This window comes from Cottoperca gobio, chromosome 8, assembly GCF_900634415.1.
Source record: "Cottoperca gobio chromosome 8, fCotGob3.1, whole genome shotgun sequence".
In the NCBI taxonomy this organism is placed as follows: Eukaryota; Metazoa; Chordata; class Actinopteri; order Perciformes; family Bovichtidae; genus Cottoperca; species Cottoperca gobio.
This window is the reverse complement of record NC_041362.1, coordinates 15,923,009-15,940,763: the sequence shown is the minus strand read 5'-3', so window position 1 is coordinate 15,940,763 and position 17,755 is coordinate 15,923,009. Positions and strand designations below refer to the sequence as shown.

At 43.1% G+C, this 17,755-nt stretch overlaps 1 protein-coding gene across 2 annotated transcripts in view; it reads right to left on the bottom strand.

Annotated features, from left to right (window-relative positions):
- Positions 1–6,135: 6,135 nt before the first annotated feature.
- Positions 6,136–17,755, bottom strand: part of tnrc18 (trinucleotide repeat containing 18) — a 49,625-nt gene continuing 38,005 nt past the window's right edge. The window contains exons 23-30 of one of the 2 annotated variants that reach the window (XM_029438456.1): positions 16,836–16,911; positions 16,562–16,670; positions 16,135–16,251; positions 13,673–13,825; positions 10,874–12,609; positions 10,539–10,775; positions 10,173–10,247; positions 6,136–9,556 (exon numbers count right to left, since the gene is read on the bottom strand). In XM_029438456.1, the coding sequence (XP_029294316.1) occupies positions 9,350–9,556; positions 10,173–10,247; positions 10,539–10,775; positions 10,874–12,609; positions 13,673–13,825; positions 16,135–16,251; positions 16,562–16,670; positions 16,836–16,911 (2,710 nt within the window). In that variant the 3' untranslated portion in view covers positions 6,136–9,349. The remainder of the gene's footprint in view (positions 9,557–10,172; positions 10,248–10,538; positions 10,776–10,873; positions 12,610–13,672; positions 13,826–16,134; positions 16,252–16,561; positions 16,671–16,835; positions 16,912–17,755) is intronic. The other variant, XM_029438459.1, reaches the window with a different exon arrangement.

Here is a 17,755-nt window from a genome sequence, read left to right as displayed (position 1 = left end):
TATTAGAGAAGGAAACAACATGTGTGAAGACATATGTGTATGAACTGTGATGCATATTGAAACTGTCACCTTCTTTTCTGTGCATTTCTTAACACACTTTGTTTTATAATTATAGCTTAAAATAACAACATCACCATCATATGTATGCCATGTTGAATAGCTGCCTACAAAACTGACCAGATATTTACATGTTTATAATAACATAATAAAAAGCAAATGATATCACTTTTAATTAATAATAACTCAAAAATGTATATAAGGCAATGGTGGGGCACAGATAAAAATGGAAATACAAATCTGGAAAGCTCAGAGTCACATTAGAAATGTAATAACCTGGAGAGATTTGTGTTGGAGGAATCAGATTGTTTTAAAATGTATAACTTCTTGATAAAAAAAACAATGAACCAGGATGCAGTGCTCCCGCTGACGGGAGTGTAGATGTGCACTGATCAACCTCGCCCTCATATCTTAGTATTGCTCATATATTCAGCCTTTCTGGGAAAAAGTGGGACATTGCCTGAAGCTCTGTGTGTGATATCTATCCCCTGAAAATCTTTATGACTGCAAGTAAAACAAAACAGTCACTGAGGTTTCCTGTCAAAGGAGCTTTTTGTTGTGGAGGTATTTGTGATGATGAATTGAGGATCTAAAGAGAGTGTCATGTGTTGTTCAGATTGTGTCCTCTGGGACAAATCTGTGACCTCAGGTCATATGAGTAAAGTTGATCTGACTCCAGAGAAGAGAAAAGGTTGATGAATCAAAATGAGGAAGAGAGAGAAACACAAAACCTGGGGGTCAGAAGGAGAAGGCCAGTTGTAGAAACAAAGGAAATAAGTATAATAAAGGTGAAAGAGGAAGGTATTAGAGAGAGTAGAGGTAAAGGGAATGGTCATAAGCTGAAGGTGTGGAGGGAGAGGTGATGGATGAGAAAACTAGAGAACAGGTGATTGGCCAGAAGAACAGACGCAGGCTTCCTGATAAGTGACAGGATGCGCAGATACGTAAGTAAGATGGATAGAGGACGATTAAAACAGTCTGTCCCTGTATAGAACTAATCAAATGAATACACACGCAGAAACACTGATGAGCCTCGGCCCTCTACAGGTGGTGCACGTGAGCTGGAGAAGACTTCCCTCTTTTCTTCCTGTTCAAAATGGTTCTAATTTAATGCGTTTCATTGGCATCCTTCAGTTTCACAGTTCCAAAGCAGGTTGTTCAAGGTTTACAATGTAAGTAAGCTACTTACTATGGACTCTGTGAAGTAGGTTGAGAATCAGCATTCCTACCCTGCCACCTGATCTACTACACACATTAATTACCCTGTTTGTGAAGTCCAGAGTAAAAGATGTGAAGGCTATAACATGAGACACTCAGTCAAGAAGCTACTGTATGTGCTGCCTTAATACAAATAATGAATGATTAAAGCACATTCAGTACATCCAATATTGCATGACATGTAACTGTATGATTCATATGTGTAACCAGAAGATAGATTTGTCTTGTATCATCAATATGAGCTGAATGCTTTGCCCCTTGCTTAAACCTGAATACAAATCATTTGGATTTAAAGTAAAGTTGTGGACCTTGAGAAGTTAATATCTGTTTTATGGTAGTAAAACATAAAGTGTTGGTGTATTTAAGATCTTGAAGGTTCTGAAAGGATTCTCTAGCCTATAAATTAAACAAACCCGTGAGGCCTCTAAAGCAAACCCGGTCATTACCAAGTGCACAGATCAAAGAGGAGAGCTGCCGTTTACAGGCGCGGCCGATACTATTATCTGACTTCAGGGCTGTTCAGTCAGCAGTATTATCAGAGTAAGAAGGGTAGGCGCCTGGAAGTAGGCAGTTAGAAGCTCGGAGAATTTCGCCACCATCTTAAACAGCCTTGAGGAACCTGATGGAGTTGTACTCTACAGTCCTAAAGCCCGGACCCTTTAATCCGAGAGCTGCTCCAGATACACCCTGCTTCTATCAGGGCATAATATACGGGGATTTAACTTGTAAAAACTCAGAATGAAATAAATACATATTTTGTGCATTACTACACTATGTAGTAATTAACGCCCTAAACAAGAACAGTTACAAGAATACAACAAAGTTGATAAAAGGGGGTTCAGTCTGACAGTGAACTGCAATAGTATTTGTATACTTTGTATAGTATTGTAGTATTATATAGTATAATAGCATTGAGTATGCAATGCTTTATATTTTCATGTATTTTTAGACATATCATTTCTTTTACAACAAGGAAATCATTGGGAACCTATAAGATGCATTCATTGAATAAACACACCAAATTCCAAAAGAGTCCAAAGCTGAGATACAACTCGTCTAGTTAGCTTCAAGCAGGACTGGTTGACTTGTTCTTATTCTCCATGACCGGATTTAGCTGCTGCGTTATTTACAAACTAAATCACAGAGATACATTCATCAAAAATGTTTTTACTTCAATTACAGGAAGCAGTTAAGGGGAACATGTATTTAACTTTAACTGGATTTGATTCCCTTGCTTTAGCCATGTAGTTTGGTTTTTAGATGTGTTTTGCTGTAACTGCACACTTATCTTTTAAATTATACATTTCTATGACAATCATAGACTGTATAGCCTTTAAGTTTATATATATATATATATATATATATATATATATATATATACATATATATATATATATATATATATATATATTATTTTTAATAGAAAAATCTGAATTTGTTTTCAGCACTGCAATGACTGCAGAGCTTCCCGTCAGGGTCCCAACAACCTGCCCCAATTATCAGTGAATGCTGCCTGTGCCGTATGTAGTCTGAGAAGTAAAACCCAGGGGGGGGGGGGGGGTCCATAAAGCTGCTGCCTCCAAAGCTGATTATTGTGGGCAGAGGGTAACACAAGAAGGCAAACCAGATGAGCGTATCAACATTTTAATCAACTCTTCTCTTGTCTGGATTTTGGAAGCTGGAGAAAGAACTGAAGAAGACGGTGTTAAAATGTTAGAGGTGTTAAGAGAGATTTAAAAAACTAAATCATGTCTCTCCTCGTCTACAGGAGCGGGGAGTCTTCAGCTGTCAGGTATTCAGTGGGCATCACCATGTCTTCACAGCTACAATCGAATTTCATTCAGTGTCACTCCTGTCTAAAGACTCACAACGGCATCTGTGCATGTGTTTGACAGACAGGGAGTGTGTGTGTGTGTGTGTGTGTGTGTGTGTGTGTGTGTGTGTGTGTGTGTGTGTGTGTGTGTGTGTGTGTGTGTGTGTGTGTGTGTATGTATGTGAGCGAGAGAAGTAAACACGCCTGAAATACAAAGACTGTGATGTTTCATTCATTGCGTTGTCAGCATGAATAAGAGATAGCTAATTGATATGCAGTAAATCACACACACATACACACACTGCCATGTGTGATCGCACTCTGAACTAATATTTGTAAGGCTCAGTTGTCATTTCACATTCAAATTCATCACAAGAGGCAAAAGATAGAGACAGGAAGATCAAAAGCCAGAGAAAACAAAGAACGCGCACACACACACACACACACACACACACACACACACACACACACACACTTCATACATTATTAGTATTATACAAACATGCAGCGAGTGAATTACAGAGTAAACTAGAGTTACTCTGTGTTACTATAAATACTCTCAAGCGTATTTCCCCCAAAAACATATTTCAGCTTCATGTTTTTGTTGCCATGAAGCAACATCTAGTTTTTTATACCTGATTTCAGCCTGCATAAACCAGGAGGAAAATACACAAATAATAGAGAGTGGCAGATGTGAGAATGAAGGAAAGACAGACACATAGAAAGAGGGAAGGAGGAGAAAGTCGAGTTCGTATAGAAACAAATACAGAAAACTATTTTTTTCTGTCTTTTTGACAAAACAGAGTTGAAGGACAAACAGTGTTCTGAAAGTCTGAGAGCAGAATCCAGTCTGAATAACAAGACGCACAAACTGTTTGTGCTCAGTGTGCATTTGAACGCCCCCTCGCTTAGATACCTGTCTCCTGGGAAACCGGTCTCTCTCCCTCTCTCACTCACTCACTCACACTCACACACACACACACACACACACACACATCTTTGTGATCATCATGCATAACCCTAACCCTTACATTAAGGGCCTTTGTTCTCACTCTGTTGGTTAAATTGAGTTGTCCTCATTATGTAGCTAGTACAAGAACACACGCAAACACACGAACACACACTAGCACACATGGTTGCCTGGAAGAGCTAAGTAAAGTAAAGACAAAAAGAGAGGTGGGGGCTTCAACAGTAATGAGTTCAAACACACACACACACTCCCTCTGCTCGCTGTGTTTAGGCTGCAAAGGAATCTCATCCAATATAATGCCTCTGCTCTTGCAATGTCGGCCAATCAGGACCCTGCATGCTGACACACCCACAGGGGTGTGTGTATGGCGCTGCTGAGGTAGGATGGAGAGTGTGTGTGCCAGTGTATGTAAGGGTGTGTGTGTGTGTGAGAGGAAGCTCCCAGCAGGTTCTGATGTTATGCTGATGTTGGTCCTTTGGGGGAAACAGAGAGGCGGCTGAAGCCCTGACTGCTGCTCTCACCGTGAAACAGGAACACACACTCAGTTCATGTCAGCAAAGATTTGATTACACGTGGACACACAGGAATTCAAAAGGCACACAGACACACACACCCTTGCCAGCTCTTCGAGAGCAGAGTCATGAACGGTCAGCGGTGGAAAATGTGTCTCCCGCGGTCAGCTCTGCAGCTCCACAGAGGAAGCTGAACTTTCCTCCATTTTATCACCAGCAGCTTCATTACCGGGCTGCCAAAATGGAGGCCTGATGGAGTCCACTGATGATTAAAGGGGCAGTCCACACAAACGGTACCAAGACACAAAAGCAAAGAAAACAACAATAAAAAAGAGAGAAGCTTATAAAGGCGAGCTGCTTCTTGTTAGTGGCACTGAAAGCTGCAGGAGGTGATGGAGGAGGAAGATCAACAGTGGAATGCGAATATTCAGGCTGTTCTCTTTCACTGTTTGTACTCAAAAAGTAACGCACTATAATTTGTATATAATCCACGTTATCATAAACCAGGACATGCAGGGATGCCTCTCAGGAAGTCAGGTGACCTAGTACAAAGAGGTCGGGTGGATGGATGGGTCAAACAAACACGACATTGACTTATTTTAACTTTCTTTTTTACGTTACTTACGTTACTTAGCACAAACACTGGGAACAGGGCCGTTAGCAAAGTTAACTAAATCCTACCAGCACCTGTAAAGCTCAATAATCAACACGTTACATCTTGTTTATTTAATTTGTACTAGTCCAGTATTTATGCTAAGCTAACCAGCTTCAGCTTTATACGACGATGTGTCTTCTGATCAAACTTTTGGCAGGAAAGCAAGTAAGCACATATCCCAAAATGTCAAATCTTGAAGCTGTAACTAAAATTCTAAATGAATCAAAACCTGTTTATTTATAACTGAAGTGCACAAAACCAGAAAACAAAAAGAGAGATGAAAGGGAACATGCAGTATTTTAGCAGTTTAAATGCCTTCGAAAGAGATCAGAGAAAATAAATAATATGAATTAGTTTTCATGCCAGAGACTCACAGAACACCAAAAGTACAGTTCCATCTGTTTATTGATTAACTATAAAATATTGAGTTACTAAAACAATTGAAAAGAAACACTGATAAACGTGGTTGCTGTCTGTAAAAAAAAGAAGAAAAGAAACCTTACACATACAGTATAGGGTGACAGAATATATCCGGTTTCAGATTGACCTCTAAAATGTATTCTTTTTGCTTTTTTACAAGATTAGACATGTGTACAAAGTATATTCTGATAGCTTTTCTCCACTTGACAGCGAAGGATCATTTACAAAACTTAGATGATTTTTTCTATTTATTTTCAAAATAATCTTTTTTTTTCTGTAACAGGACGATAACGATACTGAAGTAACAGCAGACGAAGAACCAGCCTCCAGTCCACCTCTCTCTCCCATTCTCTCATTCGCTCTCTCCCCCATTCTCTCTCTCTCTCTCTCTCTCTCTCTCTCTCTCTCTCTCTCTCTCTCTCTCTCTCTCTCTCTTCTCTCTCTCTCTCTCTCTCTCTCTCTCTCTCTCTCTCTCTCTCTCTCTCTCTCTCTCTCTCTCTCTCTCTCTCTCTCTCTCTCTCTCTCTCTCTCTCTCTCTCTCTCTCTCTCTCTCTCTCTCTCTCTCTCTCTCTCTCTCTCTCTCTCTCTCTCTCTCTCTCTCTCTCTAGCAGCTAGCTCCCAGTGCCTGTCAGCAGTATTGCTTAAGAGGCGTGGACGATTGTTCAGAGAAGGGAAGCAAGGGGGAAAGAAAAGACAGAAACATGCGGGGGAAAAAACAAATGATATGTACAGAGTTGAAAATATAAATCACAGCAAAAACTAACATTTTATAGACAAGCCAAATTAAAAACGTAAACGGTGACGAAAAGAACATTTACAAAGTCAAGATTCTAAAACATATGACACCAAATGAAAATGAAGGCGAAGTGGGCGATACGTGTTCATATGTGTGTGTGTGTGTGTGTGTGGGACCCTGTTTGAAGGCCTAAGGCTGGGCTTTGGATGGAGATAGGGGGCCAAATAGAGATTGGAAGGCAATAACTCACACCTTCAAGGGCTGTAAAGGTGTGTAAGTATGTGCATGTGTGTGTGTGGTAATACCGCAGGATAGGAGTGTGATGTCTTATCAGTCTCCCTCCCTCCCTCACACACGCACGGAAAAAAAGGTGCTTTAGCAGCTCCAGGGGTAAACAAACATTCATAACGGGCACGTTAACTTGTTCACTCTGCAAACACCGGCATGACCTGTGTACCCATTACGCAGATACAAGCCGGAGATCCATTTTAGCCGACTGTCACTCAAAACTGTTGAACTTTTGTCTGCAGAAATGTGAGTGTCAGCCTGAAGGAGCAGCGGGGGGCTTTAGCAGATAAGATTTTCTGGCATCAATTGATCGAGTAATCTCAGAAAACCGCACGTTCTGTACCTGGTTAAACCAATTTCAATACTAGCAGCACATTATCAAACTTTTCCTTTACCTCTCCTGTACTGAAACGCTGCTACGCTGGCAGACGTCTTTTGTCGTCTATCGGGAATATATGTCACATTAACATTAACATCTCGGGCCGTCCTCCGTCACGCAGCCATCTCAGAGTGTGTACAAATATGATATAGCCTATAATAAAATCAGACATAACCAAAAGATCTCAAAAGAGTAGAAAATATTAAACCTATTGAATATCAACAAGACAATCTTCAATCTCTGCAGCAAAGCAGAGAGAGGGCAACGTGGTAAGAAACATACGAGAAAATCAACATGATAATCACAGATATATACTACATATACAGTATACTATATACTGTATATAGATACTCATATAGATCATATACAAACTCTATACACAATAGTGTAACGAAGTGGGTTAAGGGCTCAGGAACGGAGGGTTGTTTGAACTTTAAAATCACAAAGAAGAAAAGCATTTCTGGGGAAAATACCAATCTGATTACTTTGATGATGGTGGGAGTAGGGGGCGGGACCTAAACGAGATTTGACGAATCATCATCATAAGGCCCGGGAGAGTAAAGGCCGCCCAAACGCTCACAACCCTGAGCACGACATTCAACAGTCTCACCCTAAAAAACGGTTAAACTAGGCACGTGAAAAAAAAAAACATCTTAAGCAGCTAAGAGAGGCAAACAAAAAAAAGGGAAGGTGTGTTTGTTTATCTGTGTCTGAAGGGCATCACCGGCATACAGACGAGAGCCGGGTGGGAGAGGAGGGGGTTAGGTAAATACTCGAGGAAGACATACAAGACTCCCAGTCAGAGTCTCCTCTGCAGCGGAGCTCATTCAAAGTGCACTGATGTCAAAGGTGATTGCTTGGAGGCGCGAAATGTGATCGAACAGGTTAAAGATAGACGCCCATAAAACAGCAGAAGCAAAAATAAAAAATAAAACCTACCACAGGACATTTAGAGGTTGAAAACACTGCAGCCAAAACGAATGAATTAAGCCAAACGGTAACTGTTAAAAATGTAATTATGCTCATGATGTAATCAGTGCTGGCAGCTGCATCCTCACCATCAGTGCCATGACCTTGATGTGGCTTGGACTGACTACAATGTTTACAACCCTGAAAAACACCTTTTAAAAAAGAAAGGATAAATCCACCCTCTGGGACTCCTGCACTGTCAACACGTCAGCTCGTCTTGTGCAGCGCGAGTCACTTTGTGATCGAGTGTTTACTTTTCGTGGCTGCCCATTTTTGTCCTACGTTTCCCAGGATTCCATCTTTTCAACATCCCCCAGACACCGAATCTTGTCGCTGTGCTGCGTCTCCATTTGTCTCACGTATTGTTCTTCAACGTTAGTGCAAAAATGGGCAAACGACAAACTAGATTCGTCAACAGCAGCTGATTACACAGTGTTTAAGTGTTCTCAGGGTGGATCTTTCCTTTAAGGTAAGGAACTCAAAGATGAAAATGGGAAGTGCTTTTAATATTACAAGACTCCTTCCTCTCTCTTTAAGCCTGAGTTTCTGAGGGAGTCAGAAGTTTTAGTAGCGCACGGACAGTCTTTCTACCCGAGTTAGGATTGTCAAGGGGAATTGAAGGGGTTAAAGTTTGTTTTGTTATCGGTTACTGTTGGACAGCAATGGAAGGAGTCTCTAACTTCTGTCTGTCGCTCCTGCTGTTCTGTAGATACATTTATATGACTGCAACATGACTGTAACATCACCACGGCAACATCATAATCACAACGTCACATCACCGCCGCCTGCGTCCGTCACGGGCCTCTCTCCTGCATCATCATTCACAGTTCATTAAAGCTTCTCGACTGTTTACCTCTTTAGAAAAAAGTACTCTGACATAAATCTATTACATGAAAATAAAACACTCAGATTCTTTTCCTCTATATAACTGTGTGTGTGTGTGTTACATGGAGGTGAGTATTTACACGTGTCTGCGTGACTGTGGATGTGTGTTTATGCAGAGTATATTTACACATAAAAGACTGAAGTGCTCGTGTGTGTGTTCTCAAGCTTTCCCACGAACACAGCGAGCAAACCAGTGAATGTGTTGATGGAGTCTGTGTGTGCAAAAGGTTTCCGGAGACGCGTTCCTCGTAATACTGTCTTTAGCGTCTCCCGTCTCTGTAGTAGAAGCTGCTCGTGACAGTCTGAAGTGGATCGTGGAGTCGGGGCGGTTGAGTTCATTGAAAGATCCATCATGAATGAAGATCAGTGATTAGACTTTGATTAGGTTTGACTCCTAGTAGGCCATTATTTTGGTTTCAGCAACTCTTTGTGAGTTTCTGTGTTTGTTTAGCAGATGACTGGGACTCCATCCGTGTTGAAGATCATGCCGGTGGTGGGTTCGTAGGTGCCGGCCAGGTAGTAGAGGTCCTCGCTGTCGGCGTAGCGCCGCGTGTGGGTCATCTGCTCGTACTCCTCCACGCTCACCACCAGGCACTTGTGGCTGACCGTCTGCACGTCATTCTCGTCACTGTGAGACGACTGGTAGAGGGCGCGCTGTGACGGAGACAGAGGTTTTTATTTGATATTTGAGAGATATATATATACACACACACACACACACACACACACACACACACACACACACACACACACACACACTCACACTCACTTCTTTTCTACCTAACTAGACAATTAACTGCATTCGCTTGTGTGTGGAGCTTAAAAAAAGAATAATAATAATAAAAAATAAAAAGAAATATAAAGCTTTATGTTTTTCATTTCACCTCCAATCAGTTGCTAAAATAATAAGAAAATAATAAAAAATATTATTTGTTGAACTATGAAGTCTTTTGTATGAAAACAATGCATGTAAAAAATACAGAAATATAAAAATACTTTCAAAATGATTTCATGATCATTTAAATGAATGAATCTGAAAACCTTTACTAGCTAACCCCAAAACAATAACCTTTTCTTTTCTTTTTTTACAACTTATTGAAGGTTAAAGGAAAAGTATAAAGCTTTCTATTTCCTTTAACACTTCATTTTGATTATTTAACTAATAGCATTGTTCATTGATCGGTTCAGTTTTTTTCTTCTTCTCGTCTGAAAACATTTGACTACATTTAGTCCGTTTTAAGGCTCCATAAGTGCTTCATTTCTTTCTCACCTCCATGAAGTCTTTCCTCTGGATAGAGGAGTGCAGAGCTGCTGGTAAAGACTGACCGCACATCTGGTCCCAGTTCTGGAGAGGACAGAAGTGTTAGCAGAAAGCTTCAAACCAATCACACAGATGTGATGAGTGTGACGTGCGTTTCCTTTACATAACAGCTATGAATGAATCATGCATACAATACTAAAAAAGTCATGATCAACCTTCTCATGATGATCTCATGGGTTTTTAATGATACAGTCGCATGATATATTGCATTGAGGAGGAAGTTTCAATTAGTTATGAGAAGAACTAAATAATTCCTCTTTCATTAATTACATTTCCTGGTCAGATTTTTCAAGTTTGGTGACTTCCAGCTCCTACCTTCTTGTCGGTGAGTTTCTTGCCGGGGTTTGTCTCCTCAGGGTGATAGAACCAGTTGACCCTGACCACCATGTTGCTGCCCCACGACTCCCACATGCTCTGGATGCGGCCGATGAAGGGCAAGTTGGGCCGACCGGCGGACAGGAACACAGCGCAGTCACCGATGCGGATCATCTCTCGGCCCCGCACGATAGCCTTATAGAAGAGCTTCTTGGCCTTGCCTTTCATACCGCGTCTCTGGGGGGGTCAGAGGACGACAGACTGGTCACAGACTGAACGGAGGGGGGACATTTGGATGAAAATTATTTTGTATCTAGGAGTAACTTTCTCCTCACCTGAGTGGGTTTTCCAAACCACTTCCAGAGCTGTCTGGCTGGAAGGAAAGCAGAGATTTTGGGCCTGTTCTCCACACTGGGGAGCCTCTGACGTTTAGCCAGCTCCTTGGTCGTGGGGAGGTGGACCCCCTCTCTCCGCTTTGGCCTCCCCACCTTCCCTTCTCCTCCGCTGGGCTTCGGTTTCGGAGGACGACCCCTTTGTCCTGAGCCCTTCCCGGTGGCTGGTTTAGCAGGTTTAGCGGGCGCAGGAGCGGACGGAGTTGGAGAGGTTGAAGCAGAGGGAGATTGGGAGAGAGGAGACAACTCCTCTTCCTCCACTTTTACCTCCACCTCTTCCTTCACCTCCTCCTTCTCCTCTTCTTTCGGCTTGTCCTGTGCTGGAGGTGGGGTGACAGGGCCTGGCGGAGGTGTCCGGGTCCTCTCTTCATCCGAGCTGCAGGAAGAGTCATCGGTGGACGAAGAGGACGACGAAGAGGACGACGATGAAGAAGACGACGAGGAACCAGAGCAGGATGAAGAGGAGGACGAGCAACTCGAGGTGCATTTCTTCTTTTTCTTCATCTTCCCTTTCTCCGCTTCTTCCTCCGACTCTGAGCTGCTGCTGCTCTGAGATTCCTCCTTCATCTTTCTCCCCTCTCTCTTCTCCACCTCCTTCCTCTCCTCCTTTTTACCTTTCTCCTCTCTCGTGTCCATCTCCTTTCCTCTACCAGCACTTCCGCGACTCTCTGCCTTCTCCTTAGCCAACATCGGTGCTTTGTAGGTGGAGTCTTTCTCTGGCAGGTCAGACTCTCTATCCGGAGCTCTCGGTTTAGCCTTGAGCAGTTTGGGATTGGCTGCGAGTGTGGCAATGGGGGCGAGATCTCCTCTGACGCCCCGACCTTCGAGCAACATCAGAGCCTTGGTCTTCTTGGTCTTGGGGGAGGTGACACCTTCATGGTCGAGCTTAACGAGGGGCTCTGCGGACAGAGACTTGCGCCTCACCACTGAGCCCAGGTCGCTTTGCCCCGCGCTGGGCTTGGGCCTGGAGATGGTGCTGGGTCTGGCGGAAAGCTGGTCGGACGCCATCTTTAGTTTGGGTCGAGGGGCAGATGACGATGACAAAGAAGGTCTAGTAGTCAGTGAAGAGCCGGGTTTGCTTGATGTCAGCCTGGAGATGGAGCCGGGGATGAGTCCAGAGCTGTGGCTGGGTCTGCCGCTGTGATGGTCCGAGGAGGGTTTGGTTTTCGGCGAGGAGGCTGAAGTGGGCCTGGGCGCGGACGAAGCAATGGACTTGGGTGCAGTAGATGTCATGTTGGGTCTGGACATCGGCCGGTTGGTGGTGGGACTGACACTGCTGCTGCTTTCTCGTTCTCTGCGTTGGTTGTTGTACGAGCTGAGGTTGGGCTCGCTGTACAGATCCACAGTCAGGACTTTTCCGTAGGTGGAGGGGTAGAGGGAGGGAGGGAGAGTGCGGGACGGTTTCGGAGCAGGAGGCTGGGCTGAGCTGGCCTTCCTGGACACCGGGTTGGGAAGAGTGGGGCTACTTGTGGGCGACGTGGTGGAGCTCTTGCGGCCTGGTTTTGCCTGGCTTCCCATCGTCGGCCGGGAAGCAGGCCTGGGCTTCTCCTGAGCGGCCTTCTGCACAGAGGAGGGTCTGTCCTGGGAAGGCTTGGCTGGAGCCTGGGGTCTCTCTGCGGGCTGGGCGGAGGAAGATGGAGGATCAGCTTTCTCTCGGCCATCTGAGTTCATGGAGGTCTCTAAGAAAAAGAAGAAAGGAAAAACAACAAAAAGGTTTAAGAACTCCGTTTTCTTTCCAACTGTAAATGGGTTTACGTCGCTGACGTTTTCATTGTGTGGCTTGAGGATTTTTGTGGTCACATGCTGAGAACAGCAGACAAATGAGCAAGGAAACAATCCTGAAATGAAAGCATTGCATTGAAGAACTGCTTACCCAGTAGAAACAAGGCCAGTGTCAGCAAATCAGACATGCAACACACCATTTATTACAGCTACAGTACAAGACTCAGAACAACGAAACTCTTTCAGCAAATTCACTAAACTGATATCAGCGATGACAGCCATGGTCAAGTATGAGCGGTTCGATGAAAGATCTTTCTGAGCCTGGAGCTATTTTCGTTGGTTCTGATGTTTTAAAAAGATTAATCAAAAGACAATGACAAAAGCATTTTTGATTTTACTTATTTAATGGTCTTTATGATACATGTTAAAAATAAAGACTGGAACAAACTGCATGCAACTCATTTCTATTATTATTCCTAATAATCAACATAAATGAAAAGTAAGGCACTCAGGAGAGACATAATGCTCTTATTGTGATAGCCATCCACTTGTCTACCACATTATGCCGACACATTTGGCTCCTAGTGCGTGAGGAGACGGTCCCATGGAATTACTCAAAGGCAGCACATCTCAAATAAAGGCAAACATGATGGCAGTACTTAAAGTACAGCGCACTGCTGTTATCTTAAGCACCTGCTGCATTCTTTTTACCTCCCATGTGAAACATTATATTTTCCTTCTATGATAATTCTACAGATTTCAATCACTTCTGAGACCCTCATTGTTCCTACCAGCTATTTCACTGATGCATTACAGTCAAGTAGAAAATAGACTCAGAGGATATTAGTAGGATGAGCAGCGGGTCGTGGGTTGGTAATAACAATTAGTAAGTTGAATAATGATGATAGTAAAAGTCAAGCTTAAAGCCCAAATGAGCCGACAAAATGAGCCGACAAAATACTGTTATTATTCAAATCAATCCATCCAGCAGTTCCTGAGGAAGCAGTTTCATTAGCTCACCTGGTTTAGATTTGGGTTTGCGACCAGGTTTCCCTTTGATCTTAGGAGTGCTCTCCTCTGGCTTTGTTCCCGCTTCTTTGCCCTCTTTGCTGCATTTGCGGACTCGCCTCCGGGAGCAGCTGGCCACCATCAGCGCAGGGGACGGCTCAGCGCCTGGACAGAAGCAGAGAGCCAGCAGGCTTTATGATGCATCTGAAATATTTGACCTAAACTCTCCTCATGCTTACATCGTGCCTGCAGGACATCATAACTATTCAGGGTTCTGAATGGTGGCATGCTGTCTCCTCTCAATTCTTGAGCAGAGACGATCGGATATTTTTGAACAACGTTGTGTCTTTTTGAGTGTGTGCACTCCCTCCTAAAACATCATGTTGGAAGCACTTTGCTCGCAAAGAGGAAAATATTTACAGCAGCTTCTGATGGGCAGAATTCAACAAAAGCCCCCACAGAGAAAATGCTGTAACAAGATGTTCTGAGCACTGTGCTCAATACATATTTGTATTTTTGTCAGCAAAGTGCTTCATGTTGTTTCTCTCCCTATTGGCCTCACTGTATTTGAAGTGGACAGCCATTAAGGTCGAAGCAGACTTTAGTGGACAACACATCCACTTAGGAACAACTATATATATCAAAATATAAAGTATACAGGACTGTCTCAGAAAATTAGAATATTGTGATAAAGTTCTTTATTTTCTGTAATGCAATTAAAAAAACAAAAATGTCATACATTCTGGATTCATTACAAATCAACTGAAATATTGCAAGCCTTTTATTATTTTAATATTGCTGATTATGGCATACAGCTTAAGAAAACTCAAATATCCTATCTCTAAATATTAGAATATCATGAAAAAGTATACTAGTAGGGTGTTCAACGAATCACTTGAATCGTCTAATTAACTCGAAACACCTGCAAGGGTTTCCTGAGCCTTGAAAAACACTCAGCTTGGTTCAGTAAACTAAATCACAAGTATGGGGAAGACTGCTGATCTGACTGCTGTCCAGAGGACCATCATTGACACCCTCCATCAGGAGGGTAAGACACAAAAAGAAATGTCTCAAAGAGCAAGCTGTTCACAGAGTGCAGTTTCAAAGCACATCCACAAAAAGTCTGTTGGAAGGGGGAAATGTGGCAGGAAACGCTGCACAACCAAGAGAGATGACCGCAGCCTTAACAGCATTGTGAAGAAGAGTCGCTTCCAGAATTTGGGGGAGCTTCAAAGACAGTGGACTGAAGCTGGAGTCCAGGTATCAAAAGCCACTGTTCACAGACGTGTCCGGGAAATGGGCTACAATAGCCGTATTCCCATGGTCAAGCCACTTCTGAACTCAAGACAACGGAAGAAGCGTCTGACTTGGGCTATGGAAAAGAAGCACTGGACAGTTGCAGAGTGGTCCAAAGTCCTCTTTTCAGACGAAAGCAAGTTTTGTATTTCATTTGGAAGTCAAGGCGCCAGAGTCTGGAGAAACGCTGGAGAGGAGCAAAATCCAAGTTGCTTGAAATCCAGTGTGAAGTTCCCACAGTCAGCGATGGTTTGGGGAGCCATGTCAGCTGCTGGTGTTGGTCCACTGTGTTTCATCAAGCCCAGAGTAAATGCAGCTGTGTACCAAGAGATTTTAGAGCACTACATGCTTCCGTCTGCTGAAAAGCTCTATGGAGATGAGGAATTCATTTTCCAGCATGATCTGGCACCTGCCCACAGTGCCAAAACCACCAGTAACTGGTGTACTGACCATGGCATTACTGTCCTCGATTGGCCTGCCAATTCCCCTGACCTGAACCCCATAGAGAATATGTGGGGTATTGTGAAGAAGAAGCTGAAAGACACCAGACCCAACAATGCTAATGAGCTAAAGGCCGCTATTGAAGCATCCTGGGCATCCATAACACCTCAGCAATGCCACAGGCTGATTGCCTCCATGCCACGCCGCATTGATGCAGTAATCCGTGCAAAAGGATTCCCAACCAAGTACTGAGTGCATTAATGGACATTTTCAAATGTTTGATTTTGTTTTGCTGTTATAAATCTTTTTTTTTTTACTTGGTCTGAGGAACTATTCTAATTTTTTGAGATAGGATTTTTGAGTTTTCTTAAGCTGTAAGCCATAATCAGCAATATTAAAATAATAAAAGGCTTGCAATATTTCAGTTGATTTGTAATGAATCCAGAATGCATGACATTTTTGTTTTTTTAATTGCATTACAGAAAATAAAGAACTTTATCACAATATTCAAATTTTCTGAGACAGTCCTGTACACACAAACAGCAGTTTAAAGAGGAGCGATGTACCGAAATAGCTGTAAATTAGCAGCACTCTACTGGGAAAACACACACACACGAAGCAGTGAGGGTAAGATGCAATTTAAATTCATCACTCTCTGTGTGTGTGTGTGTGTGTGTGTGTGTGTGTGTGTGTGTGTGTGTGTGTGTGTGTGTGTGTGTGTGTGTGTGTGTGCTCACAGTGGATCTTGTAGTCTGGCGGCAGCAGTCTAATGTGGGAGAGAGGGATGCGTCCTGTGTCTCCATCGTCAAACTCCACCGTGATAAGATCATCATTCTCGTCAATATCTGAACTTCCTGTTTAGGGGAAAAAACAGTGAAAGTAAGCGAAGAACATTTGAATTTGACACATTTTAGAGATACAAAAGAACCCGTTGCAACGCATGTGTTTTGATTTGTGTAACTGTGTGACACCAAGTCACTCGTTGCTTCTTATTGTTTGTTGCAGTAACGCTCACTGAATGGAAAGAGATCAATAAGAACAGAACCCAGACCAGTTATGTTGCCAGCCGGCTCTTCAAAGTCTTAACCTCTGCTGCATTATACTGTAAAGATCTTTCATATGTGTATTATATTGCGTGTGCGTGTTTGCGTGCTGCTGTTGTACCGTTGACAACAGTGCCTGGGTAAAGGCAGCGATACTGCTGGCTCCAGTAGGCGGCGATGCGGGTGCCCTCTGGGAGGTAGCGCACAGATGGAGGCTTCACATCGATGATCTGCACACACACACAGAACGTATATACATTATACCACAGGACAAGACTTTGCACAAGCACGTTAAACTTTCACTTTTCTAACTCCTCAAAGTGTCTCACATCTCCAGTATCACCAGAAACAAGAGAGATGTGGAGCTCTGAGTCCACATGTGGGAGTTTACTCACAGCCTCCTGCAGCAGTTGTTCCAAGCAGTAGATGTGTGGTCGGTTCCCTCTCTCCCCCTCCACCACCACGCTGTATCTGCAGGGAGGAAATGTGGGAATAAGGTGGCTGTCAGAAGTTTGGGGTCAGTGTGAAAGGGCTGGACAGTTTCAGCTGTCTCTGCAGTGTCTCTTCCAGAGACATCAATCAACCTTTATCTGACTGCTTTGCTGGGCTGAGGAATGTCTTTTACAAACTGCCATTATAGGCCTTTGGCTAACGTTCTGTTGAGAGCGCAGCGCTGCTTAATACCCTAACCCCGTGCAATATTAATCCCGTCTGAACAGGGCTTTAGTCTGTTTGTTTTCTTTTAATTAAGCCACTCTGGATTTGAGCGTCAGCTGAACGACCAACATTAGATCTAAATGTAACGTTTTCCTGTTTGTTCGGATGCAAGTTTGGGCATGTTTACAAAAATGGTTTCACATTACGCCCATTTGCTTTAAAGCCAAGAGTTTGATGAGAAGATTACTACATGTGCCATGTCTGTACGGTACATATGAAGCTACAGACGGCAGCCGGTTAGCTTAGCTTAGCACAAAGACTGGAAATAGCTAGCCTGGCTCCGTGCAAGGGGAACAACATCTGCCTACCAGCCCTCTGAAGCTAACAAATGAACACGGTATAACTTCTTTGTTTAAATCAGAACAAAAACCTTAGCGGAAGAACCGTTATGCTAGCTTCAAGGCTTTATGCTAAGCTAACAAGCAGCAGCATTTAGATTTCCAAGCAAATAATTAGATTTCCTAAGATGTGGAACTATTTCTTTAAGAGTACACAAAGTGCCCCCGCATGAAACTTAGAGTGGAGTTAAAAACCTCTCTGTGTGTTAGAGCTGCAACGATAAGTCGAATTATTGATTAGTCAAACAACTATTTTGATA